The sequence below is a fragment of the Pseudochaenichthys georgianus genome, chromosome 21 (assembly GCF_902827115.2).
Source record: "Pseudochaenichthys georgianus chromosome 21, fPseGeo1.2, whole genome shotgun sequence".
In the NCBI taxonomy this organism is placed as follows: domain Eukaryota; kingdom Metazoa; phylum Chordata; class Actinopteri; order Perciformes; family Channichthyidae; genus Pseudochaenichthys; species Pseudochaenichthys georgianus.
The window spans coordinates 22,952,162-22,963,416 of record NC_047523.1 but is presented as its reverse complement, the minus strand read 5'-3'; the positions used below and the strand labels follow the sequence as shown (position 1 = coordinate 22,963,416).

Here is an 11,255-nt window from a genome sequence, read left to right as displayed (position 1 = left end):
AAAGGGAATTGATCCATCAGCACAATTTTAGATCCGCCTTGTGCTACTCGCTTCTCATGACTCACAAACTCCTGTCAATACTGATACAACACAGCTAAAAGAACTTCCTGCTCGTTTTCTACCAGTCGCGCTGGTCCTAGTGACAGAAGAGGACAAAGAAAGATTACATTTACAGATGTGTATACAACAGGAGTTACTAACACTGAGATGAGGTTGTTGAAAACCAAGAGCAGCTTTATTGCTCCGGGGCCTCGTCTCTGGCTTTTATTCCTCACTTTATCTCGGCATTCAGCGTACACATAAGCTAACATCTTGACATCTTTAACGTTCAATTCAACCGGCTGGCTGGCTATTTTTCAAACGCAGAATCCTTAAGGATGACAAACACTCTAATAGGGATACAAAATTTTTTTTTTTTTAAAAATCTCACAGATGCAGTATCCCTTTTCAGAGGCAAGAATAGTGATATTGCTGGGATTCTACATTTCGGATGGTGGAGGGAACCTTTAAAGGACATTTTACAAAACACAAGAAAAAGTAAGCAGTTTTTAAATGCCTCCATCTAGTGGCTGTTTGATATATTGCTCCTGCTCTCAACAACACAAACCCTGAGCATTAAAAGTGAGTTTATAAAAGGGGACAATTTAAAAACATAGCATCCATACTAAGCTGTTTTACTCTCTTGTATCTAGCCTGCTAGACGCCCTGGATCCTGAGCAAGTACCTTCTTCCTCACCTGAGCGCCAACCTATATTATTGCCGTTTCATCCATGACAGCACAGAAAGCAATTTGTTTTACCCTGCTAGAAAAAATGATAAATTGGAACTGCTGCAACCTACGGATTTTCAAGAAATGGGATACTGCACCTGGAAAGCAAATTAAACGCTCTACTTCTCTACATTACATTTAACGTCAGCAATAAAAGGTTGAACATCAAGGCTATCTGGAGGACCCTTTTTTAATATTCCTATATGGTCCGTAGTATGTGCCGCTTAAAGAGGATCCCTACACAATATTTGGTCCAGTCCAGTTTCTCACAGTCCTCGAACAATCCTGAGATGAGACTTGAAACTGTAATGTCTAATGGAGAAGGAAAGGGCTGTTTTCATACACACTGAAACCTCCCTAAACATCTCACGACTCCTGATTGATGATGACAATGTCTCGAAGAGGATGAGCTGTGTGAGGAAGAGTTTCTTTTTGTTTGTATGGTGTCCTTAACTGTCAGTCTTTTTTGCACTGAGAGCTTGTGCACTTCATGCAGTCCTCTGGCAGCGTTGTGCATTTTTTGCGCGCTGCACAGGCATGCTGGACAGTAGAGAGGAGACCCTGGTGACGGAGGGGACACATGGTTTCTAGGAGTCCGGTTGCTAAGCAGGTTGTTCATGCTGGTGTTTTTATAAGCTCCCCATTCCTCACTCATTATGGTGGGGAGGGGATGGAAGTTGGGGAGGCAGGGTACCAGGGCTCATCATGAAGCAGGTAGATCTTTAGTAAGAGGGGAGGTCCTTGTTGGTTGGGTATTTTGGATCATCATCATTATCATCATCATCATCATACAAAGCCCATGCTCAGTTTTCAAAATGTTTTTTTTGTATCTGTTCAGATTCAGAGAATTTACAGATTTTCCTTCAAAACTCAGACAAAAATAAATTATGAATGTTCTACTGTACATTATCATTCAAAAGGGGGATCCCTGGATGCTGAGCTAGAGATGAGAGGGAACGTTTTTTTTTGTTGTAATGAAGATAAGGGATGTTCTGGGAGAGATTGCATGGGGCTTTGCTATAAGGAGCTTTGTTTACAATGTCGTCCTCTTATTGCTGTATCTTCTGCGGGGCAGAGTGGGACCCGAGGGCCTCAAGGCATGAAAAAGAAGCTGAAGCCCTGGGGGGGGCGGATTTCACCACGAGGAAGGGGCTTTGTTGTTTCTGATGGTGGCATCGGAGCACTCTGCTTCAGACGTATCACAGTCTGAGTCCCCAAATTGTAGTGGATTCTGGGAGGGAAAGAGGGATTTAGTATTAGGGAATCTTGATTGTTTGATGGCATGGCTACATGGATGGCAAAAGTAAACACATCCTTTACTCAAGTAGAAGTACAGATACTCGTTTACAGTAGCAAGCCGTGACTTTTATACCTAGGCCCTCTGACCCCCACCCTCGAAAAAAAAGAAGTTATTACGTCACAGCGTATACTTCAGCGGAATATCAAAACAACGGCCCGGGGTGCAAAACGCATCAATGAAAGCGACCCTCTACCACACAAAACAACACCTGTAAATAACCCAATTTGTGTTCTTTGAAATTGAAAAGGATATTGCATTGTGTTTGTTACCTTCGTTGCAGTTGTATGTCTTAAGTGCAATTTGGCATGCTTTTATTTTGAAGTTGAGTTTACGCTGTTGAAAGGAAGTTGTTGTTGCTATGGAAACAAGAAAAGTTTCACAGCGGGCGGAACTCGTCATAAAGTCCGCGATAATAAAACCCATCCATTAGATATGGAAGATATGATTGGTCAATTGTACTGTCATTTGACATTACTCTCTCTTCCAGTTACTATAGCGGGCCCTCTGTGAATTCATAGCTGGACGTCCAACAGCTCCTGTCTTCACCGTAACTCGCAGAGACGAGCTTCTTTCATTTAACCCTTCACATTCAAACGGAAACTGAATAGGCAGATTCCAAGGATTTATTTATTTGGAAATGTTATTTTGAATACAATTAAATCAAGTTATCTTGGTAAAACTAATGAAAAATATTTTTTAAAAATATCTTTTTTTTTTAATGTTTTTAAATATTATTTTGTAGAATATCTTAGGCTCTCAAAGAGGGCCTAGAGGGCCCTGACAGCTCACCACTGCGTGTTTAAAAATACTCTGGTAAAAGTAGAAGTACTGACTAAACTTCTTTACTCAAGTAAAAGTAAAGAAGTATGGGCTTCGAAATGTACTTAAGTAAAAAGTACCCACAACTACCAGCTGTTTTAAAGAGTAACTGACCTCCCTTCATATTAATAGAACAATAATGTAATTGTTAGCTAATGAATGTTTCGAAGCTGAACAACAGCAACATGACAACGTTTTCATTGGTCTCTCTTGTTTAGAGAAGACAAGGAAATGATGGATACACGGATCGTGTTCAAATGACTCTAAATAATAATGATCACGTCACCAATCGCAGTTTAAAACTAAAGTAACAATCCTGTTTTGAAAATGTAAGAAGTAGAAAGTACAGGTATTTGTGTTCAAAATGTAAGAAGTAAAAGTAAAAAGTCGTCAGAAAAATAAGCAGTGGAGTAAGGTACTGATACCAGAAAAATGTGCTTAAGTACAGTAACGAAGTATTTGTACTCTACTACTTCCCACCTCTGCATGGCTATAATGACAGCTTTTTACCATAGTACTGACCTCGTAGCTGTGTTCGTCGGAGCACAGTTTCCCCAGGGAGATCTGGGTCTTCACCCTGCGGACGGCGCACTCCTTGTCGGAGAGGCCGTCTGATTGGGTGGAGATGTCGATGGGGATGTCGGGGGTGTGGGACAGCAGCTCATCCAGGTGCTCCTCCTGGCTGGCGCTCAGCCTCTCCAGGGGCCCGCTGTGGGAAGTGGTCGCTGGTGTTCCCCTCCTCCCCGTCAGACACCGACAGGTTCTCTGAGCTGAAGGTGGAGTAGGACTGGAAGCTGCTCATACAGCGATGAGGCCTGTGAGGCAGCGGAGGAAGACAACGTACATTATTTGAATCCAGTTGTTCCATGTATATACTGCTTTATACATGTTTCATTGTATCCAGCAAACTACAGTGATTATATTGGTTATGGTGCTGTATTGGTCTGTTCTTTCTTTTTGTTGCAGCATGTCATGTAACAGCTTTACAACACAGTGAAGGTTGACGGTGGCAGACGTTGCAACCTAGATTTTACCTCTGTCTCCGTGGAAACTCCACTTCGCTATCAACCTCTCCCTCCTCCTCTTCAGACGACTCATCTCCACCCTGTGAAGAAATGACAGCTTTTAAAGCACCGGTCAGAGGGGACACACACACACACACACACACACACACACACACACACACACACACACACACACACACACACACACACACACACACACACACACAACACACACACCACACACACACACACACACACACACACACACACACACACACACACACACACCACACACACACACACACACCACACACACACACACACACACACACACACCCACACACACACACACACCACACACACACACACACATACAGACCCAGATACACACACACACCTCTGCTCACCTTCCTGAGGGGTCTGAGGGTCCGGGGCAGGGCGCTGGCCAGGGTGTGAGTGCGTTGGGATGCCTGCTGTTTCCTGCGGCTCAGCTTTCTTTGCAGCCTCTCCGTCTGAGGCGGGGGTCTTTGCTCTGGGCCCCTAAGAGGACGCGGAGCCTTCCTGGGTGTTGAGCAGGGAGTAGTGAGGCAGCTCCGGGTGGCTGGCTGCAGGAGGGGTCTCCTGACAGTGTAGGCAGCCGGGGGAAGGGGTGGGCCTGGCAGCAGGGGCACAGAGACCCAGCACCAGCAGCGAGGCTGGTGCTGGTGGATGAAGTCCGCTGTCGTGTGTTTGCATCCACAGCGGTTTGATATGAGGTCGGGGCTGCAGCCGGAGACGCGGCGCTGCAGGTGGTCCGTCTGAGGGCTGCGGAGAGGGGCGGCAGGGCCGAAGTAACGAAGGTTGTTGGCACAGTTGACAACGGCCTCCTCGCGGCTCTTCAGGGGGAGAAGAGGCCCCTCGGTGGTTGGGAGGTGGTGGGTGGTGGTGATGGAGGAACGGCCTGCTCCTGGAGGGACTGGGACCTCTTCTAACGCTGCGGTGAGAGGCCTCAGCAGGCCGGGGAACTCGCTGTGGCTGCCCTTGCTGTTGGCGCGGCGGATGGCGAGGCTTGCTGCGGTAGCGGGCTTTACCGGGAGGGGTGGAGATCTTGGGGCTGGCAGAGAGAGGCGAGGGGGAGGGGAGGTGGTCCAGGCCCGGGATGCCTTCAGAGCGAAGCAAGTCCGGCCTGAAAGAAAGGCATTTAATTAACATTACATAATGTATCTGAATTTATTATTTTCCTCATAACTTTATGCCCAATGTGTAAAACTTAAACTTCTGGCTTTACTAGAACCTAATTAAGTAAGTCTGTATTAGTTTATACGAGTTGTACAGTGGCGTATTAGAGAGTTTATTTCTCTTATTAGTGACTTTAAAACCCCAGAGAATACTTTGCTTGGAAATTGTTGATGTTTGTTACCACTTTACAAAAATGTAGTTTTTACACTGAATATTCCCCCGGTGGTTAATTCCTTTTTAAACTTCAATGGCCCAATGTCAATTATTTAACAGATCAATTTGTAGCTCATCATCTGGATGAACCTGAGAATGCCAATGCTAATCGATGTTTAGCATCTTACTTTTCAAATGAGCTGCTCGATTCTCTACAGTTCATACCGTTTGGTGTTGGGCATCCCAGGTTTGTGGGACATGCTGCTCTTCTTCTTGATGAGCTTCTCGACAGCATTGGACCTGGCGATGGGTCGGACCAGCTGGCGCTTATAGGTTCCGGGATATTTCTTCTCCACTGCCGACTCTCTCCTGCAGGGACGGCACAATTAGTTTGGACAGAGCGCAGCATTCACACAGTTTCAAGAGTTTAACCAACACTAACATTACTCCACAATTTATCTGAAACCAATACAGATGATCCTACTTTCAGTTTGAATGCAAAAAATTACTTTCTATTTTATTTATTTGATTGTTTTGTTTTTTTGGAAAACACAGGACAACATATACAGGAATTTTTCAGAAGAGGGAGGAATCCTCACGGGTAAAAAAAATGTATCACGGAATTGGCAAAAAGAATCTGAGATTCATTTCCCACGCAAAAAATAAGTAGTTGCCTGAGAAGTGCAGCAAGAATGTGAAAAACATGTAAAACACACGTCTGAATCAGTGACATCTTTTAAATCACTTATTAAAACTCTCCTTTTATTAAAGCTTTTAACTAATGATGACACCATTCTGTTTGACGCAACATCCATGTGTTATTTCTCTTACCTTCTTTCTTTTTTTGTATGACTGCTGCTATGAAATGCTGGATATTTTATTGGGTGGGTTTGGGGAATTTCTCATGCTTTGTTGCCAACTGAACGGTTTGTTCTAATCCATGTAAAGCACTTTGTGACGTTTGTTTTGAAAAGTGCTGTATCAATAAAGTTATACTTATCATTATTAATAGTGATGTGAATCTTTCGCTGTACTCTGTGTAGTGACAATAAAGGATTCTAATCTAATAAAACACCCTATTGTTCTAGTGTTACAAACTGACTGAAAATAGTTACTTTTTCTCTATTCTCCTCACTAACTAAATATACAAACATTTGTCCTCCTGACGGACCATTGTAAAGATCTCCATTATTTTATTGCTGGAAAAACATGTTATAAGGAGCAAATAATAGTAAGGTCTGATACTGAGGAAGGGAGCAGGACAGCAGCACATCGCTGATGAATACCCTGATGAAGGATTTATTGACATACTTCATGAGTTCCTTCTCGCGTACCTCCAGCTGCAGCATGATGGCGCTGAGCTCCATGTACAGGTTGTTGGCTCGCTCCAGCTTCCTCTCATAGTGCTCCCGGATGTCCAGTGCGTGCCTGAGAGAGTTTAGGAAATGCATACAAATGTTTACTTCCAAACACATTACCAAACTACATGATTAACAAGGAGTATGTCATTCAAATACTTTTGAAACCACAACAAGCTATGGGTTGCCTGCTGCTTCCTCTACCTGTAAATCATGCCTCCTGTGTCTCTCCTCCCCTACACACCTGAGTTCATCCCTCCTGCGTCGGATCAGCTCCTCGTCCAGCCTGTGATGCAAGTGCCTTCACTTTTGATCTTCTCAAAATGTTTCCTCACTTCCTCCCTCCATTCTGACTGTAATATGGATCAACACATACAAAGAAAAATGAAAATACACTCTTTCACACATATTCCATGAGACTCCGCACTAAGATAATATAATAGTTATTAGTATAGAGAGAATAGAATAAAGAGATTAATACTATCTATCTTATCTACTGGCTTGTGTACTACTTTATTATTTAAGCAAAGCAAACTTGTGTTTGTAAGTGTATAAAGTACTGTGACAAATACAAAGTGGAGGTTATTGAGTATAGTAGGGCCGACCTGAGACTTGAAGTAGGTCTCTCCTGAGGAGCTCCCAGGATATCAGCAGCAGCAATGTCGAGGTGTAGGAGGATCTGACGAAACGAGGGCCTATTCCTGGGCTTGCTTTGCCTAAAATAAGCAAATAACAGGGAGACGATATGTAATTATATGAGAACGGTAAGTAGGCGCCGTTAGCATTTGTCTTAAAGTATAGACGTAGCACCAAGCCTTAAAACACCAATATTCTAACAGAATATACAGTGTTATCCACACGCACCATGTTTGTTTCATGAGGATTTTTGAAGCCATCCGGGCAGGTGGAGGGGACAGGAAGGTGGAGACTGTTGCTGCCCACACCCCAAATGATGGCGGAGGAGTCCACGTCTTTGTAGGGAATCTCTCCGGTCAGAAGTTCCCACAACACGACCCCAAATGACCTTCAACAGAAAAGCAAAGAGAGTAAGGCGTCAGTACGGCTCCACATTAATGACTTTACATTTCTTCACTGTGTAGTTTTAGTACTTACCAGATGTCTACTTTTTCCGACACAGGCTCATTTCTTATCACTTCTGGGGCCATCCAGGCCACCCGTACCCGCAAATGACATCTTTGTACTTTTGTCACTGAGCTCTTTGGACGTTCCAAAGTCAGAGATTTTCACAGTGTCGTTGTATGTGACCAAAACACTGAAAAAACAGACACAGACAGAAAACTTGTTAGCAAGGTTTAATCTAGAGAACCAAGAAAGACAAGCTTCTACAAGTTTACAGTGGTCCTGTAATAATCTTTATCCTCCTCTAGTAATTATAGTGTTCATATAAAAACATCATATTGAAGCCAAGCAGTGTCAGAGCGACATTAATCCAGGCCACATGAACCTGTGTTAAACCTTCCAGACTCATTTTTTATCCTGTGACATTTCCACTGGCTTTAAAGGGGGTTGACATTCTTTTTGTAGCATTTACATCCCCAAGCCAAAAAGATGGCTACAGAAGCACAATGTACATCTGAATCAGCCCATTAGCGAAATGAGACTGACCATTCCAGCACAGTCAGTAGCCTGCTATCATTCTGCTGACTAATACAGTGTTTGGCACTGCAGCAGCATGATGATATCGATTAGAGGAACAGGGCTACAGTGTGCAGGGGGAGGAGGAGCAGGACACTGTTTCGACTCTTATGTCAAGGAGAGAGGGTTTTATTATTTCTGAGAATAACATTAGTTAACGTCAAGACTCCAAAGAGATGAATGTTGTTGCGAATCAACTTGAAGTACCACCAGCAGCGCTATTACATAACAGGGAAAAAACAAGGAAAACATACTGTACTCCTCTACTGTAGATCATTTGCAGCTTTACGTACCGACACATTGACATTTAAATTATATCTATTACTATTCAACACAATTATAAGTGGGGGACCCGCTCAATGTAAAGAATATAAGAATAATTTGCATAGATTAGGTATTAGAAAACACAGTGGCTGAAAATGAACAAAAACTAAATGTTTGATAGTGATAAGATAATTGATAATTTCACATAATTAAAGTACAGAAGTTCATAACCTATAGTTACCTAAGATTAAGAAAGGATAGGATGTAGTCAGCAAAGATGGATGATTCAATATCCCAGCTCTAACCTAAACTGATATTATAGTTTTTACAAAACAAAACAAAGAACATTAAAACTTATTTTGCCAATGTGTTGTTTTCCTTTGAAACTCTGAACAAACATCCAAACTAGGACATGTCTGGCTCTAGTCCGAAGTACTGGGGCCGATCACTAACCAGTGAGAAATGTGGCTTTATATTATCGTTATAATTAATATTCTTATAATTTTGGATCCCTAAAACGACATACACTTTCATTCTAAAGTACCAGGAAAGGAGGAAACTCACTTGGGAGACTTGAGATCCCTGTGGATGATCTTGTTGCAGGTGCAGGTAGTTCATGCCGCTGGCGATGCCCGTGGCCCAGTCCACCAGCATCCTGGGGGTCACCTTCCTGCCGGCCCTCAGCACCTCCTACAGCTGGCCCCTGAGCACTAGTATTCCATGATGATGCAGTAGCAAGGCGCCTGGGTGCACACACCCCTGAGATGGACAAAACACAGGAACAATGGTTTTAAAGACTGATGGATCCTGATAAGGACAACATGTTTCACCTTGCACATTTGCATACTATCAGGTAACATGTTGTTATCCTACTTGAAGCTGATGATATTTGGGTGCTTGAGTTTTCTCAGGGGTTTGATGTCCGTCTCCTTCTGCTCACGCACTTTCTTGATGGCCACCCTCCTCAGAGCGGAAATTTCCCAAGAAGACGGCGCCTTGAGCACCGCTGCCCAGCCACTTTCAGCTCTGAGATCTCCTCGAATGGAACCTCCCACATGTCTGGAAACAAGAACATGACATTTTGTCAAAATAAAATATATGCAACAGTTGTGAACGGTATATGATTGTCAATTGTTTTTCTTTCTCCCCCTTTTTTTCTTCCATACTCTTATTTGCTCTTTAGAGGAATCGTTCGAAAACTAAGCTCATTGTCTTTTTGCTGAGAGTTAACTAAAAAGGAACAGTAAATATGAAGCTTCAGCTAGCAGCACAGTTAGCACAGCTTAGCACAAAGGAAAATGGGCAGATACAGTTAGGCTGGCTTTAAAAGTACAACTTAGAGTCACAAATGAACTACTTGTTTGTTTAATTTAATAAAAATAAAAAAACGAGTAGTAAGATTACCATTTTTCAATTTTATTTTGGGTTGGGCGTGAACAACATCTTGGCTAAACGGAGCCTACCCTCCTAAAGTCCTTTAAAATAAATCACCATTTTTCTTGAGGTTGAACCTAATTACAAAACGTTCAAATAAGGGACATGTAATTTAGGTTCGCGATGACCACTCATTTGAACACCTCAGAGTTATAGAAAAATTAAAACACACCCAACATGATTCACACTAAATGTCATATGTTCAGGCCAACCAAGCAAATAAATACAACGCCCTGTGCATAACTGTTATAACTGTCAAAGGATGAATCATATACTTTTCCATCCTTGCTATGGGGTTTAGAAAGCAGAGCGGAGGAGAGGCTATGATGCTGAAATCTCCAGCCACATTCGGACATTAGCTAAGAACCACGAGGACCAGCCCAGTTCGGTCTGACCTCGACTCTGTGCGACTCTACCTTAACCATGACCTCGATTTAGACTGACCAGCTGAACCGCATCGCCCACAACGGCAATATGGTGAAGCTGGAGCCGGCTATTCAATTACAGTTTCAGACTACATCAGGCGAAACAGGAGGGAACTAGAATTTGTTTTTCACAAGGCTTAACGGGACATTTGAATTAACACAGAGAATTAAGTTTCCTGAATTGAAAGGTAAACCCAGAACTCACCTTGCTGTTGTAGCTTGTATTCTGTCGAGTACGTTTTCCCTATGATGTTCCAGACAGGTCGTAGACAGCCGAACAGCCCCTCCAAGAACCCCCCCCGAGCCGGGCACCGCTCTGTGGAAGTGCAGCTTGATGTCATCGGGGTGAGGATGGTGGTGGTGGTGGGTCTCCCCCCCGTCTTCACTGTAGTCTGCTGGACAGTCTAACATCTGCTCCTCCGTCACACTCCACAGCCGTGCTCACAGGGAGCGTTCGGAGACCCGGCCTCCTCGTGGCTCTGCTCCTGCAGCTGGAGCACGCTGTTGTCAAAGTGTCCGCCCTCGCTCCGGGTCGACTCCACGCTCAAGGCTATGTTCGGGGAGTACACCCCCCCAGCACTGAGTCCTCGTCCTGAACGGGCGTCTGCAGGGGGACGGGAAGGTGCCGTCGGGGGGCGAGGTACGTTGATAATATGAGGAGGGTAGGTTGAGAGGAGGCGCCTGAGGAGGTTGAGAGTTGGGCGCGTTTAGAGTTCTTCATGTTGTCCCCGACCACGGTGAGTTTGAGCTCCTCTTTCAGTTTTCCCACCAGCAGACTGGGCAGGACGTCCACGAAAGCACCTCGGGGGAGCTACCATGGTGTCGTGCACGTGCATGGGCTACCCAGTGACAGTC

The 11,255-nt window shown here is 44.0% G+C and overlaps 1 protein-coding gene across 1 annotated transcript; it reads right to left on the bottom strand.

Moving 5' to 3' along the window:
* Nucleotides 1–841: 841 nt before the first annotated feature.
* Nucleotides 842–11,011, bottom strand: map3k13 (mitogen-activated protein kinase kinase kinase 13). The gene is given in 24 exon segments (XM_034110548.2): nucleotides 842–2,000; nucleotides 3,411–3,606; nucleotides 3,608–3,703; nucleotides 3,923–3,993; nucleotides 4,300–4,929; nucleotides 4,931–5,057; nucleotides 5,489–5,632; nucleotides 6,575–6,691; nucleotides 6,866–6,914; nucleotides 6,917–6,974; nucleotides 7,227–7,247; nucleotides 7,250–7,337; nucleotides 7,486–7,508; nucleotides 7,510–7,645; nucleotides 7,735–7,796; nucleotides 7,798–7,894; nucleotides 9,106–9,140; nucleotides 9,142–9,245; nucleotides 9,248–9,300; nucleotides 9,415–9,500; nucleotides 9,502–9,561; nucleotides 9,563–9,600; nucleotides 10,606–10,699; nucleotides 10,701–11,011. Coding segments are annotated over 24 exon segments (2,592 nt in total). The 5' UTR covers nucleotides 10,812–11,011; the 3' UTR covers nucleotides 842–1,904.
* Nucleotides 11,012–11,255: the final 244 nt, after the last annotated feature.